Genomic DNA, 22,660 nt, shown 5'->3' on the forward strand with positions numbered 1-22,660 from the left:
GGAAACAAATTTAATGTTTTTGTCAACGTTAGAGGAAAGGGTGGTGTTTCGGCTTCCTCAGCTATCAACCACCGATGGTTTCATTGGCGACGCGATCCTAAGTTAACATATTGTAAAACTAACAAATTCCAACGTTTAAATACCTACGGTAATTTTTCAATTTCGCAAGAAACAAAGTACATTTTGAACGGAAAAGTAATGATCTAAATTAACACAGATTCATCAAAAGATTTTTCTTTACTTAAATATGTCCGGACCTAAATTTTACTCAAAAGTTAGTACATGTAGATCATAAAATTACTGGATTACATCTTTGGTGAACTGCAATGTCGACGAAAAAGGGTATCGGTGCTCACGAGTGTTCTTCAACGGAAGTCGCTAGTTCTTCGCGAAGTTATCTCCTCGTCGATCGAACATTGTAGATTCACCTTACCGGTTGATGCGGTTAGTGAATTTGATTAGAGGTAAAAACCGTGTTTCTTGAGCAACTTGTCAATCAGGAAAAAAAATCTCTAATTTTGTATGGATGAAGCGACATGATCATCGTGGAAAAAGAAGTTAAACAGTTTACAAGAGAAGTTTGCTAACATCGATTATTCATTACTAACATGATAAAAAGTAGCATAAAATGGCACTTGTGGCGTATCAGTTCGAAGCTCGAGATTTCCTAAAGAAGAAGATATCCTGCTGAATGTACCTATCACGAATGCTTGATTCGGTCACAAGTGTTCGCAATGCGGGCTTCATTCGTTCCTCCTACAATTCCTACGGGATAAAATTGGTTCCATTGCGCAATCTACGATTTCACGTGTTCCGTTTCCCGTTTACCGCTAAGTCATCCTATAAATTATGCAGCCAGCCCGTTCCAAGCAATATATCAACTGCTCGTGCGAGCATAAGTAGCGAAAATTAAGACGAAGACCGACGTTACTCATTAAACATCTACGAGATTCGAAGAAGAAGGCAATTAATTATAATAAAATTCTACAATGCAAGAACGACGATGAAGTTGCAACCCACGAATGGTAAAACGTTTCATGGTTTATCAACGGAATCACCTCTCGACCATATGCCATAGTCTAACGTGTCAACAAACGGTTCTTAAAATCGCCGATAAACGATCGAGCAGATTTGAATTCCCGAAGAAGCGGAAAGTGTCGTTCTTCTTCCTCGATTCGGAGGATGGTGAACTTAAGTTCGTTCACAGGCGAATAATTGACTTTCGCTTCGATCGAAATGGAATTCTCTCGAGTTTCTCTTCGGCGGACTGCCAGTTTGAACAAGTGAACAAACTAGCAGCTTCCAGGATTGGAAGTTTAAATTGACAAATATTAGAAGGAGGAAGCAGATGATGGGAACCGCAGCTCCGTCAACAGGCTGTGTGGATTAGCAAACAGGGAGAAGGCTTTTCTCTTTCGATTCTGAAGAGATTTCTTAGTTGCCATGATAGTTTGCGCTGGGTACGCGATGCTGACGTGTGAAAACATTCGACAGTGGCATTTTTAAGGGTAAACTTTGAAAATAAATTATTTAAGATTAGAAGTCGAGGTGGAAGATGAAGAAACAGGGAATTGTTAATTTTTCATTTGAAAAAATATTATTTTTGAAAAAGATATAAATTAAATTTTGAATAAACTTTCTCTGTCTACCCACGTCCTTCTGCACCAAAGATCATCATCAGTGATTTCGATCGAACCTTCTCTAACATTACGTTCCAGATCATTTACATAATTACCGAATTTTATCGGTTAATAAAAATGAACTCACCGCTCGATGAGCAGGAATTTTTCGAATGTTTCACCTGGAAAAAGGGAAAGCTTTGATTTCGAGAAAAATGAAACTGCTTAAGAGTCGGTTCCTAACCGATCCGACAAGTGTTAACTAACCCAGAATGGAAGGAAATAAATAGAATTAACCACCGCTTTCTACGCATGGACATGCTGAAACCAGATCTGATACATTTCGTTTCGTGTTGAAGGAAAAAATAGTTCAGCCTGAATCTTTGAGAACCGTGTTCGGGGTAATGAAAACACCTTGTCAGGGATCCTATAACACTATTTTTCCTGTCCCTTCTCACAATCATTGCCGAAGCATTTCCGTATTAGAACAGAACCATCTTCCTATTGCATCGTGGGACTCGGTGCTCTCTAAACACGTGCTTTACACACGTGTTACTCGTATACAAGTTGTAAACCGATAGTATTACCTGGCTCGATATTGTCCTTCCTAGGAATTTACAATTCCTTACGAAAGTACACCGACATTTAACTCTGCTAATCCCCCATCAGTTTTGTATAATCCTAAAGGAAAATTATTTACAGATTCATTTCCTAAATGTTTTATATTTCTTAGAAATAAATTATTTCAAAATTTGCAATCTGAAATGTAATTCGTAGTTGAAGTTTCTCCGGGTTAAATGAAATGGAAGGAAGGATGATTAAAAAGCAAAGTGATGGAAGCGAGTAAAAGCAGCTCCGAGCGTGGGTAAGGGCAAAGCACGTAATTTAACACTATTATTTAATATTTTACCGGGGATGTAATCGCGACAGCTTGTTCTTCGCCAAAACTAACGGTCCAAGGATTAAGAAACTCCCGCGAAACGGTATTTTAATAATGTAATACGCGCCGACGCACCGGTTTCAATAGAGAGATTAACAACATAATGGGAGAAAAATGTTTAGGAGGATGTTTTATGGGATAGGGAACGCGTTTCCCTGGATGGAAAAACGAGGAAGTTATCTTCTTACCCGATGCTTCGATCGAACCATCGACGTGTTAGAATCTCAACCATAATTCCCTTAGAATCTTGGCAATTTCAAATTTCACCAATAATCCCCTCCTGCACGATTGAATTAAAAAAGGAGGACACGATAAATCGAAGTAAAACTCGAAGATTATCTTAAGGAGCTCGATTTTAAAAGGCTTTTAGCTTAAAAATTATTCCAACATTTTATGAAACATCTTGTAAAAGGAGCACTTCGGCCAGTGTCATCGAACACGCGCGTGGTATCTGAAGAAAAATGGTGTCTCTCATTTGCGAATCATTCGATTTGCTCGTATGTCACCGATGTGTAATGGATAAGTTGGTTTCGAAGAACCACTTGGGCAAATTCGCGACGCCTTGCCTTTTATTAAAGGGACCGACCAGCAAATAACAGGAAGACGGGAGTCCGTTCGCCATTGACCATCGAAAGGATGCACACGGATCGTCCGTGACGAAATCTGTGATCGAGGGATCATTGACTCTATTGTACGTGATCGGTGGAATTTTTCAGTGACATCCTCGTTTCCTTTAAATTTATTATATCCTTAAGACAATCGGTAGGAAACAGGTAATGATTGGAGAAATAAATTAAATGAAAGGGAGATATATTCTACAAGATGCGATAGATTTCGTTCCGATTGGTCCACAAAAAAAAATATACCGATCGAATCCTTTTTCGAAGTCGGATAAAAATAAATCAATATGAAGCGGTCTTGCGCGAAACAGACAATGGAGAAATTCGAAAAGGAAGACGAATTCCGTATTGCTATACAGCACGTGACGTAGATGCAATCTCTGGAGGAATCTACCTTGACACAGAACGCGCCATTTCGCAGTGCAATCGGTCACGTGCCATCTACAATCTGCTCTTCATCCTTGCTCGTCCACGACCTCTTCGCTTTGCATAATCTCGGATTATAAACCGGAAACGTATCACGCACCCGCGGACCGTGGCTGATTATCATCGAACGACGCGTGTCCGTGAAAAGGCAGGGTTAACTCGCGATCCGACTACCTGATTGTATAAAAAATAATCGTCCGAATGATGAATATTAAATAATGGAATTTGCTGTGTCGGTGATATTCGAGATCCGAGAAACAGATTTATATGTTATTACAAATGTTATTGCGGTTCAAGTTAACGACATTCTCATCCAGGCCATTCATAATTAAGTCCTTACGAACGATGCGCTATCAGGAAAATTGCAGTGCATTTATCAGCTGCATTCAGGTTGCATTAGCAGAGGATTATGCAGAACATTGAAGGGAAAATGGAGATACATGCGTGTTTCGTGACGAGGATTTGATACTCTCTTCTCAAGCAATTCAATTGTAAGGAGTTTTAAACTGAATATGATTAATTCTTTCATAGTCTCAGACTGCAATTAACATTTAATTTGAAAATTAAATATTAGGTTTGATAAGAAATAAGAAAAATTCGCTCGACCACACATGGTCTTATTAATTGGAATTTAAATGCACAGCCAATTCCAGCCACGAGGAATTAAAATCAAATATATCAAATTTTTATTGAGATATGCTAATGTCGGTCCTTTCCTTCCACTTTAACGATCGAAGAGCCTTGCCGTAATCGTTTCGTAAAACGCGATCTGTCGATCGTAAATTTTCTTTCTGTTACGTGAAATAGTGCACCCTGATCCCTCAACACCTGTTAGAGCTTAAGTCCCAATCGTAATTCATTATGACAGCTCTCTTAACGATGGGGGATTGATCAACTAAAGCCTCTGTACATAAAATTTAAAAATCTTCAATAAAAATTTTAGGATCGTGACAAATCAGCATAACGTCACCACTTGCTTTCGTGTCAATGTTCTTTCAAAGTTCTGAAATTTTGAAACTAACGCCAGTAAAATCGTCAATAGTGTCATTAATAGATGCTTCGGACTTAACAAAGGTTTAAATGTTTTATTGAATTAATATTTCTTTTTTCAGTCGTATTACAGTGATTTATATTGCATTATGACAAATTGGTCATTTCTTTTAGTTCTAGGAAGAGTTATTCTATTAGGAAGAGATCAATAGAGTCGTAAAGGGAGAGATACTGTGCTGTAAATTTCAATTGACATAAGAGAGGGAATTGAACGGTATCGCTCACGAGTGGAGCTATTCAGTCAGTTGGTAATTAGAAGGTAATGAGGCTGTTAATTGGTACCATTGGCAGGACTAACATGTTCCAGTTCTTTTTGTAATAATTACATTTGATTGAAGTTGCCATTAGGTTCTCCAATAATTTGCTAATTTATGCCATTTGATTTTCTAATAATTTTCTAATTTTTCCTATTAGATTTTTTAAGAATTCTCAAGTTCTTTCCTCCAGATTTTCATTCAATTCCCATCGTTATCATTCCAAATCCTCCAAAACGAAAAAGAATATTCAGAACCCAAGAAGTAATCAAAGAAAAAGCGCAAAAATTCGCTGAACCTTGGAAAAGGAATTCCCGCGCGTTTTCCATAAGGGGCTTATCATACGCGTGCCATCCGCTCGATTGTGCATAACGCGGACACGCGTCGCGTTGATGCGCCGCTCGCGACACGCATCGAACGTGCAATTTATGCAACTACCGCGACCGTGTACTCGCTTCGGATACCATTCCACCTTGTAAGAAGATTCTTCGCAGACTTTTTTGGCCACGGAAGTAACATGACCCGTGTAACAAGCTACTACTTGCGGTAATTCTACCGCACGTGTTTAAGAAACTTCACCGTTTCACATTCGACGACTTTCCTCGTCAATTTATCAATTATTGTCTGTAATTTGTCTCTTCTTTCGAGAAACTATCTCTTCAATTTATTAACAGTATAAATATACCGTTACAGGAGAAACTTGATTTTTCAATCATACTTTGTTACGTTTCCATTTTTCGATTCATCGAATCGATTACGAATAACGGCAAGGAATTTTTTTATTTCATAAAATTCGCTGACAGGGATGATTTAGAAACGCGAGGAAGTCCGCGCACGCGACTTTTTTTTCCATCGGCAAGATTTATTCCCTAAGTGCCAGGAACAGTTCGATGGCGGGAGGCAAGAAAGAGATTTCATGCGACACGTCCAGCAGCAACAGCTGATCGCTGAGAGGCTTTTAATGCTGATTAATTTCTCTCATTAATTCCAGTCGACCCAGGGGCCGCGCGTCTATTTTAACCTTGTAGTTACTGTAATTTCATCACCGCGTCTGCTGAAGTCGTACAACCCTTAATACGTCAAGCAATTACTAGGTAAATAATTACAGGCAATTTAGAGGTATGATTCATGGCTAATTGTGATAAAAATCAAGATATCTCCATTTGACTTTGGGACATTATAATTTCTTTCATTTTCCGTCACCGCGAAAGACAAACTATATCCTCTTCGTCGCTCACGTTTAGCATGAAAATTTACGGTAATTCGCTCCACTTTGTTTCAGAATGCTGTGTGGAAGATGCGTCTTCTAGTTCTCCTCCTCGCGGGCTTCTTGAACGTTCTCGAGACTGCGCGTTGTCAAGAGCTTTCGGTCATCAGGCACTCCGATGGAGACATTTTCACATTGGAAGGTAAGCCGACTTCCGGCTGCAATTATACACCTCTTCTCGAGTGGAGTAACCTTCGTCACCATTTCTCTTCGCGACGGAACGAAACTGTAAATTGCGTAATCATGATTTGCAGTGTCGAGAAACGGTACGGAATATTTTGAGAAAAAAAATAGAAAAATTGAACGAGAGTTGAAACGAGTATGTTTCATCGAGATTTTGCCCGAGAAAAAGAAGTTTGCAACATATTTATCGTGAAATCACGATGTAACGGTTTGACAGCTGTATTTCACCTGGACTATACGTCGCGCCCGCACCGCCATGCGAATTTCTTCATCTTAGAAATTCATCTTCGAATTACGCGCGCTGGTACAGTTACTCGCACGAGTGAAACGACTGAAGTTTCTACGATTGCAAAACGAAAGGACTTTCACGCACATTTCTTCGAATAAGCATTTCTTTCGCGATCGCTTTTTGTTATAAACCTAAGAAAAAATTAAAAAATCATGTCTTTGCAGACCCAGTATTTATTTTAGATTTAAAATTTAATTAGTAATTTTTCAAATTTTGTGTTATTTCATTAAACGCTCCTTAAGTCCGACTTATGACTGACCCATCTCCTTCGTTCAAGGGTCAAATACTTTGGAAAATTGTTAAATTTTTTTCATTTCTCTAGAAGGTTAAATTATTCGAAATAATCGAAAATTATACCTGTTCAGGATCCTGCACGGAGGCATGCACGGTGCTTAGCAGCGGCACAGCGAGCCCCTACACGCGTAGTCCTTCAACGGCAGGACTCGTTCCTCCGAACAACACCTGCACCTGCCAATGCAACTACGGTCTCCCTACCTTCCGGGAGGATCTTCACATCTGCGTGAATGATATTCATGGTAAGCCGTTTTAATCCTCCACTCGTACGGTTATTTCTCGTTAGAAATAATCAAGGAGAACGAATGCAAATTTTTTCTTTCGATCTTAAACGAACGAAACCTTCGTGGTATCTTCTTTTTTATTTAATTCGATATCGTCTATACGGTCAGAAAGAATCGAGTGCACCCAACGGTACAACACTCGTGGTGCGTTTCGTGATGGCTCATTTCGTCCGCGATCACCTGAATCGCGATTCAGAAGTCCTGTGATTTTTTTTTTCTTTTGGTTCTTTAAAAAACTCCTTTGCACTCCTAGGCGCCGCTGGAAGAGGCTCTCTCCATGGTCCGCCGTCCGAGGGTTAATTTGCATCCGTTGACAATATGCGAAATAAATGAATCGTAAACGATTAGATATTAAACTTTAAATTAGCTGTACGAGAATGCTGTTTTCAAGTGTTTTCCTTTGAATGCGGTACTATCTCAAGTGTCATTAACTTAACCTTTCACCCTACAAGTAACTAGTCCTTCGTAAATCGAAATACTGGAGATTGTAGCTTCCACGAGGGACATTTCACAGGATACAATGTATAAGTAATGATAGAGAAGTTGCAGAAATTTATGAATTCTATTTCGAACTTCATCGTGCTCTCAGCTGAAATTTCCTTCAACCGTGATCGAGCAGTTACCTGCACGTACTGTTTTCAATTGAACCGTGTCATCAGAAATGATTGCTCCAGCTGTTTCGAGCAAATCGTTCTCGTACAACGCGCTTCCAACTTGACCGCGGCAAAATCATAAACGCTTCACGTTTTGTTGTCCCTTTATTCTGGGCGTTACAGTTAGATCAGGGTAATTGGATATAATTAATTTTCTATAATTTCTGGGTAACTGTACCGGGTGGGTTGGGGTGCGAATTGGAGCGAAGAAAATTCGATGGGTCTAAATAAGTTAATTGGAGTAATTATGTGGAAGCAAGGGTGGGTCTGCCCCTCCATAAAAAAATTAAATTAACTTCCTTATTAGTCTATGATTTTAAATTCCTATAATTTCTAAAATTGCAAAGTTCAAAAATTGTAAAATTCTAATACTTGTTAACGAAACTAAGGTACCTGGCCCACCCCTGTGCTGCAGCCCTTCTTTCACGATAATTACAAACGAAAAATTAAAGTTCGATCCGCCTAATGAATTGAAGCTGAAAGGGACCCTTCATTATCGTCCATAAATTAATCGATCTGCATGATCAGCAAGCAAGACATGCAGTTAAATCAACATAATCAGAGGGTGAAACTTAATGGACTAATTGGATTAATTTGCAATTTGAAACGTGGAGACTCTGCTTTCAGTAGCAAATTAGTAGGTAAGAAAGATTCCCTTGAAGCCAATCTACAAACCTTGTATTTTCCATTTTTGATTCGTTCAATTCTTAAATGACCGTGTAACAGACACGATTTAAATACTCATTATAAGTCACTTTAAATAGTATCATTATGAAGACTTAATCACTCCGCAAACTGCCTTCCTTTAATTTTGTGTATCAATTATTACATCAATGTCAATTTTCCTTGTGAGTAATTATAGATGGTATCTGAGGTACAAATTAACCCTCTGGACATAAAAAATAAATCGAGCTGCGCTTAAGAAATAAATTCAAAATTGAAGATGTTCAAGAGAAATTCTTACTGAAATTGTCGCAATGATAAGTGTTCGCGCTAGAAGGTACTTACCTGCATAGTTGTAAATTAGCGATTAGAGATCTCACGTGGATTTGCGACTTTGTATGGTGAAATATATTCACTTTGCCAGTTCGTGAAATCACACGACCTCTGGCAACTCGTAGAAACGATCTCGAATTTCTAGGATCGTGAAAACCACGACTCGAAAGCATAGGCGACACCCTGGGAACTTTGATGCACGAATGAGATACAGGGAGGTGTGGAAAAAACCTTGCGGAATTCGTCGTCGTGATAAAATTAATGAGGAAATCCTGTATAATCATTTTATGCAATTTCAGCAAAAATTTTCATAGAAAAATAGAGACAGTGGACTTTTGTTACAGCTAATACTTTCGATTCGTGCCCTGTTGACTTTTAGCAAAACAAATTAATCAACAAATTTTTTAAATTGATTAAAAATTGTACGAAGGGAAAGATAGACAAGGTTTTCGATACACGGTTGAGTTTATATCTCTATTACCATAGAAGGTACTTAATTAAGAAGACCTTTGAATATTTATCAGTCAGACGAAAGATTCTTGATAATCATAGAAAATCGTGATTTGTTGAATAGCTCGTCGATTGATCGCAAGCTATGAATAATAATGGAATACCTTCACGATTTCTGATCCCTATGGGATCCGTGCACGTTTCGCGGCACCTATTAAAGTTCGTTCCATAATACCAGGCAGATTGGATGATACATCATCTACACTGATTAGTGCACGTCATGCGTGTGGATCACGATCCGAAATCAATGACCACTGTCCGTCATCCTACAATCCCTTATTTACCTTATTAAAAACTACCCTGATCGAGTATGGATCACCATTGGTGGTCTTACATTGAGAGCACTTGTCCTCGAATGATTGATCGCTTTATTATTAGACTAATTAAACTGAAAATTTTAATTCGATGAAACACTGTAGAGTATCATCCTCAAATGGAAATTCTGACTGAGCATAAATGTACAATAGTGTCTTTCAAGACCTCCCTAACATGGTTCACAAAGAATTATGATTTTCTATGCAACGACATCCATAGAATATATGTACAATGATGTTTGAAAAAGATTTTTGAAGGTGGTCTTGTAGAAACTGTCAACGTCATGAAACTACAATCCACGTTGTAAAACTACTATGAATTATTAATTAACAATAGTAGAAACCTGTAGGAATGTTTTCAATCGCGATTGTAATTTATTCATCGTGCAAGAGGCGGATTCGTGTAATATTAGAAAAATGCATCCACAGAAAGCTTATTACCTGCCGCAATATCTTTCTCATCTATGAAACTCTTCGTGTATCGCTTCAGATTTGATGTACGTCGGGGAGAAAGGATTAATATTTCAGTGTACACTATAATTTCATTCCTCTATTCAGGCGTATGATATCCATGTTATAATCATCATTCCAAAATCAAATCTCAGTGACGTTATTTAATTAAATCGTCCAGGTAATTCCCATGATAGTTTATCGGTTTGCATAGAATCGTAGAGATTCCTTGGAATGCACTTTTCTAATGCATGAACTTTGTCCACGACCCGACACGACCTTAGCCTATTCACTGATTCCATTCCACGGTTTTAAAGCTGTTGGTAGATATTTTATTAGCAAACATTAGCATGTAATTGGATTTCTAACACTATTTATTTGTTTAGGTCCCAATTATTTAACCCTTTGACCAGAGACACGATGTTAAAATTATTTTTCGATTACCCTGAATACCCAATTTCCCAAAGCAAACTTTGACGATAACAATCAAAGAACTCATCAAGTACTTGAAAGTGCATAATGCATCCGTAGAGTAGTACATCTACGTGATTCTTCGAGTTCATCCAAGAAGGTCACTCGGAGATCTCATCTCGTAAGTTTGAGCCCCGGAGCTGCAACAAACCGCTCCAGTAATGATGCAATCGCCGTACCTTCCCGTGTTGTACACGTGAAATTTAATTTCCGTTCGTTGTCGAGCACCCAAAGGACACCTGAACGTCTGCCTCCAATAATTCAGAATCTTGCAATAACATTCCTGTGTCTTCATATCATTTGCATACGTTTGATTTATTCGTAGCAGGGAACATCAGAAACCATTTGCATTTAATAAGAATTCCAATCGAACTTGATAAAAATCTTAATGGTATTCCATTGTTCTCCGTGTTACAACTGTGACCTTAATCTTTCGAAGACCTCTAAACCGATATAACTCGACGCACGCAATTCTAATATCAATTATCCAGGAAAAATCTAATATCCCCTGGAAAAATGATAGAAGACTGATTCGTCCGGAAGTAGACGTTGGTATAAAATTACTGTTACAAGTTTCCAAGTAGAATTATCGGACGATTCTTGCGAGAATCAATCGATGATATCTCAAGTATTCGTGCTGTATACTTGAATTTTTTTCAATTCCACACTCGAAACCTTAATCGCGCCTCCATCAACGAGATACTTAATATTCAACGACTAATGCGATTCCCTCCGGTCATCCGACTGTTCGTGCATCGAAAAAAGATTCATTTATAGATACAGATATCCATCATTCCATTTTCTTCGTAATTGCCTTCATCACGCCCACGAAATATTAGCGAAACCATTATTCATATTTACACGTAGTTGATAGATTTTCCTTGAATGGTTTTCGCGTTGATGAAAATCAAGATAACAACAACCTACCGCGATGATTATCCCATTAAATTATCCCGATGGTATGCAGCGAACCGTGCAAGAACATCAATTATTTCGCCACCGGGAACAGCTGTTTTTTGCAGCCCCGTGTCGCGTCACTGGGACGACAGGGCATCCCCATAAATTTCACAGGTTTTCCTCTCATCAATTGCCGCCAGTTTTCCACAGCAAACAAGAAACGGTACCAGTCTTACCTGTTCCTCGAAACAGGCGAATCCGTGAGGAATCCGTGTGACGATGATATTTCATTCCGTCCCCTAGCGAATTTTCTTCCTCGCCTGGGAACGAGGTTTCCATTGGAATCCTCGAACCTCGAATTTCTGCCGTATTCGAAATTTGTCGATTTATTATCCATGAATAAAACAGTAGCGCTTGTCGCAAAAGGGAATTTACAGTTAGATAACCGTGCACGGTTTCGCGCGAATAATTCTGCCCAGTGAACTCGTGAATGGTTTTAAATAGACGCATTAAATAGTCATGTATGCATCCCTTTTAAACAGCGTCTGGTTTGTAAGCCGGTGGTAAGCAATGGGAAAAATCGTCAAGTCGAACCGGTGCTAGCCGTGGTTCTTCAGGGTCAAACGGTCGTGTGTCTCATGCGGTCCCCAAGGCCGCTCGCATCTTCTATGTGACCGATAAATAACCGATTCGCGAGAATACGGCTGGATTCGATGAACGGAGACCAGCAGAACACACGGTACCACTGATCGAAAGTACCGCAAGAAACAATATCTCTTTCTTGCCAACCGTGTCCAGTGGATCCTCATCTTGCGACCAGTAAGATGATGTAGTTTGCACGTTCTTACAACCCTTTCATTACGTCGTCGAAAAAAGATTGTTAATTGCTGAATCCCATAGGACATGTAATATCAGTGGTGTAAGCAGTAATTAGTCAGACTTAATTCATATTTGGATTTGAAAAAAATATGCATCGAAATATATTACTTACAGGTGTTTGCTGTAATGGATAATTTACAACTAATAGCCAGGCTTTATGATTACCTGTAATTATTCTGTCTATGCTATTCATTATCTTCGCTTCGGTGCTAATAAATTTACAATTTTTAAATTCTAAAGTTCTGAAATTTTAATATTCAGAATTCTACAATTCTACAATTTCAAAATTCTAGAATTCCATAATTTTTAAATTTCAAGCGGCTCTCATATTCCAATTTCTCCCTCCAAATACAATTTTTACAAAATTTAATTGCCTACAGTGAAACGCTTTCCATAAGTGCGATAAAAGACATACAGCCGACTCGAGGTAACCTCGGCCCCGGTTTATCACCAGCGGTCCCATAATTCCACGATTCCTATTTCCGAGTGACACTATCTATCAGCGCGGTTAGGGGACACGGTACGGTTTCGTGGATTCGTGGTGGTTCGTCGAAGGTCAGGGTTCATCGTCGTGGATCGTCCCCGTTGACTCGTTTCTTCGGGTCGAGCTTGCTGATCGTTAATCAACGAGTCGTTATCCGATGTTGGATCGAAGACGCAGGTAGCCGGAGCAACGCGATCCTATGAGTAAACGGGGACACCGAGAAGAGAGCTGCCGGCGTTAATTGCTCTCCGCCGTCGATTATCGTAAATCGCGGCCGCCTTAATGAGGAAACACCGACGTTCGAGAAGAGTTGAATGAAAGAACCGCTTCGATGTGGCCTCTTCATGAAAGTGAGAACACAATCCAATCTTTCGTGAATCTTCCTATCCTTACAGTCTAATAGAATCGATATGGACATTTTAACCCTTTTGATGGTTCGGGTCAAAATTTTTAGCTTTATTGTATAATGCAAGAATTATGGTAATTTCAAGAGGGAAATGTATAAAATATAAATCGCATCGCGCGACTAAACACGATCGCAAATCGCGTCGATGGTACCGGTTCCTTAACGAGCGAGCGCAATAGGATAATGCTTCCCCGTTTATCAAGATTTAAGTGTTTAACGTACCTACTGTACACTCGGTTGGAATGCCTCGTAATGAGTAGAACGGGTTATTCCGGAAAATGCCGTTCTCTATTAAACATTTAAGAGGATGTTTAAATTATCTGTCACCTATAACGCGTCAGCCAACTGGTTTATAAACAATACAGAAACAATGTACATTTCTCTGTGACAGCATCGAACATAATTTAAGGCGAATTTGTGGTGAAGAAATGTTTCTAGTTTTTCCACGTGGAGAAGATATGGACGTTATTGGACGATGAGAAAAATTTATAGGATAATATCGAGTCTAGCAACATATGGTTTGTTCATTTTGTCCGTTTAATGGGTCGATAAATTGTTGAAAGTGTTTCGCAGAACAGATTTATTTCGAGGACTGTTTATTTCACAGCATAGAAATCGTCATTTTAACGGACTGCTTCCCGGTTGGTTGCGCGATAACTGGTATTAGAATTATCTAATATCAAAATTATGCGACACGTTGGAATTGCTCGCTCGATTGGAAATGGTACGCTACTGATACTCATTAGCGGAAATGAGATTTTTAGAGGGGGTGGGCAGAGTTAGAATTTTAGAATATTAGAATATTAGGATATTAAGATAATGGAATATTAGAAAATTAGAATGTTAGATTATTATAATATTAAAAAATTAGAAAATTAGGGTATTAGAATGTTAGAAAATTAGAATCTTAGAATCTTAGAAACTTAGAATCTTAGAATCATAGAATCTAAGAATTTTAGAAAATTAGAACCTTAGCCCCTTAAAGTCCTAGAATTTTCTAATACCAAATTTTTTAAATATTCGAATTTGAAAACCTTAAAATAGTGAATGATATTCACCTTATCCAATGATTTAAACAACGAACACGAAGCAAAGACACTCGACAAGCAGATCCTTTACGAACTTTTCAACCGGCCTGGTTGCTCTTAGTAGGGCATCATTGTTCCTTAAGGAGAAAGCTCAAGGGAGAGTCTCGTAGATCTTTAGACTTTCCTCGACAAGTACGCACGTTTGTTGAAGACGGCACACGTGTTCCCAAAGAGAAAATGGCACGAACTCCGTGCGCATATTTACCGATCTAAGGTCGTGACACTGATCGTCCAGATTCGTCTGAATCCTTCTCTTCTAATTCCTCGATCATTTTATACTATTTACACTAATCTCAAAACAAAATAATGAAAAATAATTTACCATTTCCAAAATATTTAATTCTTTACTTTTCTAGTTTCCTATTTACCTTCAAACCTTTTCATTTTTGCTTGTCCAAAAATTCTATTATTATTGATCCATTAATATCAGTTAAAGCTTGGTATACTCTGCAGAACTTTCTTCAATATTTTTTTTCAAACGACCTTTATACTTATTTGGAGTTTCATCTTGATTCCATTCATTCTAACTCGACCGCAGTCCAAGACACGTTCCCTAAAGAGAGAAGAAACTTGTAACGTTACCACTAACTCCTGTGTTCCTCTTCTCGTCTCTAGTAAAAATGCAAGAAAGAAATGCATCAAGGTTAATCTTCGCTTTGCTACAGAAATTCCTAGTAGTTACAAGGAATTTTCACGAAGGTACATTCGTCTGTAGGTAACGAGGAGATTGTGGTTAACCAGTGGTTTTTTCCCTTTCAACACTCGACTCCTAGAAATTGCGGCTCGTGTATCTAATTTACTCTTCGCGTGATTCTAATGGATATCTTGTCAGAAACTTAATCTTTACCTAATAAGTACGATGCATGTAAATAATCTTTAAGCTATTTAACGAGTTTGACACGATGTTATTGAATTATTGCATTTCTTCTTAGTTTTCATAATCCTTTGGAGGGTTTCTTTAATTACCATTAATTTTCTTCGAGTAAATTCCACGTTCGACAGTTTCTGGCCATCGAGCGTGTCCGAACCGAGGCAAAACATACCGTTTAATTTGTATATGTACCGTTTAATTTTTAACATCTGCTACCAAGGAAGAGGAGGAAAGTCGCTCGTTAAAATGTTAATAGCCCCGGTCGAATTCGTTCGGATCGTCCGCGAAATTTACCGCGAATAATTTGATGCCTAATCAAACCGGTCTTAGAACGTTCCACGTTGTTGTTCTTTCGACGAAATAACTGCACGTCAACAACGTAAATTGTATTAATTTTTGATCTCGAAAAATTCAATTAAAAAAATTCAATTCTTTCAACACTCATAGGTGACATTAGAAAAATATTAGCTTCCATTTCGAGGACAATTTTTCGAAGAAATACCGACACGTTTCAATCTCTTTCTCCGGGTATACGTTCATGGTCCATTAAACTTTCGTGCAGTGCATCCGGAGTTTTAATACTGAACTTTGTAAATCGCACCGCGTTCAGATCACCGTAGATGATATCCGAGCGAAAATTGCAAGCTGCCTCCTGCATACACATGAAATCATCGGAATTAATTTTTAGGTTTAATTTTTCGCAGAGTGCAATGTGGCTGGGTTCGTCAGTGGCGTGGGTCAAATTGAAAAGGTGCCGTACGTGTTTCTACCCCAACGGGGACAGATAATCTACCCTCACGCGGAAATTCGATTCGAAGGTAATTTCTATCGCAATAATAGCAGAATTTGGAATTTGTAAATTAACACTTTAATTACTGCTGTCGTTAAGATCGTCTTCGTCTTATCATGAATTTGTGTTAAATTTTTAATTGATATATCATAAGAGAAATTATATTTGAACGAAGGTGTAACGACACCGGTGTGCGGAATAACCGGTGCCCAGCAATTAGGAAGAGCAGGATGGTCGGAGCTGAGGAACCTTTCGGACACCGAGCCACCCTTCAGACTGTTCCGCGACGAGGGCAGGACGTTTCTACAGGTTCGTCACGTTAATTGATGCGAAATTATTTATTATGCTGTTAGAAATTGATGTCGCAATCGGAGCTGTCGAAATATCCGAAATTTTGTTGAATGAAACGAAGGGTTGGAAACTGATGCTGAGGATGATTCCGGTTCGCGAGCCACTTTCTGATCACCGTTATGTTGAATCACCGTTACGGAGATAATTGTTTCACAAAAATTCTTTTGGAATGATCGTTTTCTTCTGCGGAAGCTTTAAAAGAAGAAAACAGGACTTACTGAGAATAGTGGTCTCTGTAAAAGGTTGATAGTTTTACTAGAACTATGTTTGTCATTTTTAATTATGATGTATACGTTGATTGGTAATTAATTAATTAACTGGTAAGGTGGATTTTGAGGAACAATCAAATTTGTAAACAAATGTTTATTTAATTTTCTTTGATAGAATATTTTTAACTTGTACAGTTTATTATGTTTCTATCCAATAATTAGTTGAATACGAATAATTTAGTATGTCGGACTCCATCACTGTCAGGTGCTTCAGAAACGAAGAAAAATTAACATAGCTAAATTTAATGAAGTGTATCAAAAGTGGCACACTTGTAACATTACTCCTTTCCTTTATGACTAATCAAAGACTTGGATTTTTAAATAAAATGCAAACTGGAAGAGTGCAACCGTAATTTCACGAGAAACAGTTTATCCGAGGTAAATGAACGAAATATCGCATCCCCGTTCGATAATTACTTATAAAAAGCTTGATGCAAGGCTATAATAAGAAGGATCCTGTTCGTGAATGCGACGTTATTTAAAAATTTCATGCTCCTTAAAAGAAATAAGGAAAACCTGGTACTGTAACAAAACTTCGTTTCAATAGCCATCGATTCCACGTACGAAATGAATTCCTAAAATTAATTATTTATGAAATTCTGTTTCAGTGGATCGGCGAAACGGGATTAAGAGAGGCGGCGGAGGGTCGGGTGGTGACAGCGAAACTCGTCTGCAGGGATGCATCGCCGAAATCAAAGCTTCCTGGTGTTTTCACTCCATGCGTGGCTTTCAGAGTGGCTGGATCACCGTCGAAGAACAGTAGGCATCGTCCGTTCCCTTCTGATACTTTATAAATTCCTTCCTTAAAAATGTCATTTCATTTAGACGTTCGAGAAGTGACGTTCTCCTCGACGACCCAGCTCTCCCAGGGACTCTCCGCCACCGAATACACAGCCATAGGTCTGTCATCGGTGATTTTGGCGTTGATATATGTCGCCAGCGTGTCTTTGTACCTTCACAGTAAAAAGGCGAAGAGAAAGATCGTGGAGGAACCGGAGATCAGCTTGTCGCACGGTAGGGAAGTAAGCGGATTAGTGAAGAACAACCCATTGCTCGCTGCTTCCAGACACTTTGAAAGCGATACAAACAGCGGTCTCACGGAAAGCGATGTGGGCGACGAACTTCCGCCAAGCGACGGTGAACATGGCTTCGAAAACGTGCGTACAAATGTGCGTAGAATCGAACAACTTGCGGTTAAAATTTTCAGCTTTATTTTAAGAACATAGAAAAACAAGGATGTCGATTGTGAACAGGTAACATCGGCTATCATTCATCCTCATTGTGTCTATCTGGACCAATCAGAAGCCTGCTTTGGATCCGGAACGATCTTAGGTGAGAGGATTCCGGAAGAGGATGTACGAGTCGTGGAGACCGCAGACAATCCCCATCAGCAAGATGCTCCTGTGCTACCCGGTGCTCAAAGAAGAAAATTGTATTTCAACCCTGCCTATTTTGACAGGCAATTGCTACTCGTAAGTGAAGGTTTTATCGGTAGGTTTTAAGGTAGATCAACTGGCAATTCATTTAAGTACCGCCATGTTTGATCTTCGTCTGCTGATAATTTCGAGGTAATTTAAAGACAGCCGGGAATTTTTCTAGGCTCCCCCTCCAGCAGCCATCGAGTTCCTTCTCAAAATCCGGGAGGTCATCTCCATCGCGAAGCACAAGATGGCCGCCAAGAGGTTCGTTCCTACCCTCATCAGTATTCCGGAAGAGGAAGGCAGCCAGGAGCAATGCGATACCAAGGGCCAGCATCATCAATCCGCTTCGAACTCGGCGCAAGAGTCGATCGCGAGATCACGGAAGTCTCAACGATGCACAGGGTGCCCCGGTTGCACGGACTACCTGCGTGGCACGCCCGCGTTTCCGGAAGTCGATCAAGCCAATCCTGGTGAGAGCAAAGTCCGAGCCTGGTTAGAGGACGTGCGGTTAACTCCTCAGCGTCGTTGGAAGAACTCGGACGAGTGTCAAAGGATCGTTCAAGAGAACAGTAAGAACTTCAGTAAGAACCTTGAATATCTAAAGGAACTGGCTAAACAGGACCTTGATTCAGATACGAGGAGTTTGACAAGAAAGTTTTCTTCGTGGAAAAATAATCCAACCATGACCAGAAGCTTCCAAAACGTAGCCAGAAGTGAAATTTTAGAGACGGACGATAGATACAGTGTTTCGAAACGCTCCACCAAGTCAATGTTCGAGGAATTCAATTATTATTCTCAAAGAAACGGAGATCCTTCGGTGGATTCAAATGGAAACAACACTATGAATGCTAAAGTGAGGAAGGCTATAGAGAACTCGTTCATCAAACAAATGGAGGAGAATTCTATTCTAGAGAGTCGGGCTATCGAGAAACAGGAGGACACAAAGGAGGAAGCAATCTCCGAGAGTAGAAATAAAGAAACCGAGAAGATGGATTCGAACGACAGCTCGTCCGGTAAACGAGCAAAGAAAGTAAACGCGAGTTCACCATCGGCGAAGGAACTGCCAGACATGATCAACGAGCTGCCTAATGCGAAAAACACGGCGAAACGCATTATGGACGCGGTGATCCGCGAGATGGTTGACGCTAAGGCACTGGAACATCATTCCAGATCAGGTACCATTACCGATTACGAGGTGGATAGTCTGGAGCGATCGAAGTCCAGCAGAAAATCATCGGTCTCACCCGAGTCAACCGATCAGTCCAGCCCTTCCTTGTCCACAGCTCTGCCGATGGACGAGGAATTAACGATGCAGAACGCGGTGATCAACACCAGAACCAGGGAAATGATGTCGAATAAACTGAACAAAGACATCGTGGAGAAGAACTATTACAACAGTCTACCTGAACTGATCTCTTCGCAGAGATCCGAGAGTTACTCGTTGGTCAGCGAGGTGTACGTGAACGACGGCTACGACAGTCCAGCCTGCAGCGACGATTCAGGCCCGGAGATTCGTTACGAGCCTGAAAACCCAGGCCACCTGACCATCAAGGTACAGGATTCACCGGAGAACTACGTGAAGCAAGACGAATCCGAATACGAGCCCGACACTTTGGATAGGAAACCAATGAAGCTGAAGATCAACGACGACGTTAACTACGAGAAGGACGTTCCTGAAGAGATCTACGTGGACTCTCTGGAGAGGCCAGCCCAGATACTGCTCAAGAGCAAGGGTAGCTTTCGTGATCAGGACTCGAACAGAAGCAACACACCCCTGCAACGTGGGTACGGTAGCCTCCGAGAGATCTACGAAGCCAGACTGAGATCAAACATCAAGGATTGCAACCTGTCGAATAGTACCAGGTCGTTGAATGGACACGTGGATGATGTATCGTGGAAAAGGTGCAAGTACCTGACGCCTGATAGCAGACAACTGAAGCGACAAAGACAACCGAGCAATCAACCGGACGTGGTGCCATTACCCCCGACAGAGGATATCTATCAGCACCCAAAGCCCCCGCGTCGCGTGAAAGACGCCCCCTGCCCTGTGTCAAAAAACGGTTGGGACAGGAGTCCTGCCGAAGCGGGTGACCCTACGACCAGCAACGGTGCTCCTGTCCGTAGCGACAATCTAGACGTAGGGACCACTGGTCCTCCTTGCTGTTGCAAGCCTCGAATGTCCGAGGAGTCAATAGCCAGGTGTAGACACCAGGTAGGTACGCATTCCAGGAACAATTCCGCGAAAGAAAAATCGAAGACGAACTTCTCCTCCTGGGGCAACGCTCGGTGCTGTCAGAAGGAGATGAAGAAGCTCCTGGATCAGTGTCATCATGTACTGGGTACGAAGGGGGAGAAATCTAGGCAGGACTGTCAGAAAGAGGCTCATACTTGCAAAAGGCACTCGAGAAGCTACGAATCTATTAACTCTACTAATCATACTTTTGGTTGTCAATCATCCAGGATCAAAGTGGAGGACAGTGGATATCTGAGCAGTACGGATAGCAATGGATCCCATAAGCAATTACTCAGACACGAAGTGAGCAGTGTCTCTGAAACTGACGAAACGGAGTCTGTCTGTGATGGAGCTAGCGAGAGTGGAGCTGAGAGCGTTGGTACCGACAGTGTATTCTTTGGAAATTTTCGTAGACTCGCTGACAATTCTAATTTTTCCAATATTATTGATCCGAGTATTGATGTTAATGAGAAGAATATGTATCTTCAATCGTTTGCCATCAGAAATGATGTTGGGGGTTCAGAGAGGACCAACTTTAGCACTAGTGATAGCGAGACTGAGAGCTTCATCACTGTTCTCCCACCCTGCGGAGTTGGGGATGCGATTTGATTATTTAATGAGGATTAAATTAAATTAAGGAAAGAAGAATGGAGAATTCTTTTGCCATGGAGAGTTTGTAAATTTATTGAAGAAATATCATAACGTTAATGGATTAGTAAGTATTTATTTAAAAGTTAAATTTTCTTCTTTTTTCTGAAACAGGGAGACGAAGTTCACTATTTAACAGTATTAAATACGTTTAAAATCAAAAACTAGTTGCCATCAGGGTAGAGACTTTAGAAAATGGCAACAAGTATTTCCTTTCTATACACGTATTTAGTATTGTTTAAGTCCACGGCCAGTATACTGCTTCTTCCTTTTTAGAAATCGTAAGCAAAGGATTTTATTCATTCTTACTGTTGATAATTTAATGAAATATCAAACGCGACGCGTTTAGGGGTTCGCCAAACGGGTAAAATAAATTAAAGTTAACTTGAGAAGAGTATAGAAATGCTATTAAAAAAAAAGTTTATATATTATTAGTTTACTTGAGTTAGGTATCAGAATTCTAATATATTTATGACAGTATATAATCCTTAAATATTGTATTTTTTTAAATCAACAAGAATAATTTAAATAATTAATAGAAATCATATAAAGATTATGGTCTGCAATGTTTATAAACTGCCATTGTAAGATTTAATTTAATGATAGTGGCCGGAGGTGTGCAATATTATTTTTTAATGGGAAGATTATGAATATATGATCAATAAATAATAACAGAACGTTATTGCTAGTCGATGGGAAAGAAGAAGTTATTAAACACTATTGTTTTAGATTTTAGAAATCCTTTAGAAAAATCGAAATTCTTCCAAATTTTATTCTGGAAGATTACCCTTCACAGATTTATTCAATTATTATATTATTACATATTCTTAAAATACTGTTACTCAATTTATCACAAACATGAATGATATCTTGCCAAAACGGTATTAATAATTTACAACTATTTTTTTACTACAATACATGTGTTATTGTTATAACTTTTCCTAAACATTAAGAAGAAAACGATATTTTCCTTTAAAGCTACTCATTAATATTTCATTGTGTATATATATATAGATTAGTATAATTTTGTTATTTTTCTTGTTGCAATATAAGATATAGTTAATTGTATTCATTATCAATGATACAGATTTTATTTATATATATTTTATGTTAACTTTAAATATATCCTAATATATTCTATTGTTATCGCGTTAATTTAATATATGAATATACGTGAAAATGAAAAGCAATTGTTAAAGAAACAGAAACCGTCCTCTAACAGTTCTTATATTTTAGATTCAATGTTTTTCATATTTCTTTATATTTATATCAGAAGCGCACGCTTCAATGTACCTGCCAAATGTATATACAAAATAGATTTTAATATATTGAACGAAATAGCGATAGTAGTAGGTATACTTTATAAAACGTTAAAAAAGGGAATATTATTCTATCGTTACGAGTAAGTATTATAAAGAAAGATTTGTTTAAAATTAATGTATGCATTTCCAGACAAAAGTATGGGGCCACCTCTCGACAAAGACTCAAAGTCTGATTTTTAAAAAATATGTAATAAAAGGTGTCCGTAAATAATTCCATCGTCTCACTTTTTTAATGTGTTCCATTTATGTTTTTTTTAATCAATACACGTTTTAAAAATGATACTGGAATTTCTATCTATCGGTAAACAGTAAAATGTATGAAATAAAAAATTGTCTTTTCCATTAAAATTTTAAGAAATCAGAAACTATTAGATATCCAAA

General features: G+C 39.0%; 1 protein-coding gene across 5 annotated transcripts in view; it reads left to right on the forward strand.

The window, feature by feature from the left end:
- Positions 1-22,635, forward strand: part of LOC114873811 — a 49,112-nt gene extending 26,477 nt beyond the window's left edge. For 2 of the 5 annotated variants that reach the window (XM_046286615.1, XM_029182529.2), the window contains 8 exons: positions 6,192-6,318; positions 7,014-7,184; positions 15,950-16,063; positions 16,211-16,344; positions 17,264-17,414; positions 17,481-17,824; positions 17,909-18,127; positions 18,255-21,024. In XM_046286615.1, coding sequence (XP_046142571.1) covers positions 6,207-6,318; positions 7,014-7,184; positions 15,950-16,063; positions 16,211-16,344; positions 17,264-17,414; positions 17,481-17,824; positions 17,909-18,127; positions 18,255-20,918 — 3,909 coding nt within the window. In that variant the 5' untranslated portion in view covers positions 6,192-6,206 and the 3' untranslated portion in view covers positions 20,919-21,024. Of the gene's footprint in view, positions 1-5,900; positions 6,004-6,191; positions 6,319-7,013; positions 7,185-15,949; positions 16,064-16,210; positions 16,345-17,263; positions 17,415-17,480; positions 17,825-17,908; positions 18,128-18,254; positions 21,025-21,071 lie in introns of those variants that run through there. The other 3 variants (XR_003788995.2, XM_029182538.2, XM_029182552.2) reach the window with 3 other exon arrangements.
- Positions 22,636-22,660: the final 25 nt, after the last annotated feature.

This window comes from Osmia bicornis, chromosome 7, assembly GCF_907164935.1.
Source record: "Osmia bicornis bicornis chromosome 7, iOsmBic2.1, whole genome shotgun sequence".
Taxonomy (NCBI): domain Eukaryota; kingdom Metazoa; phylum Arthropoda; class Insecta; order Hymenoptera; family Megachilidae; genus Osmia; species Osmia bicornis.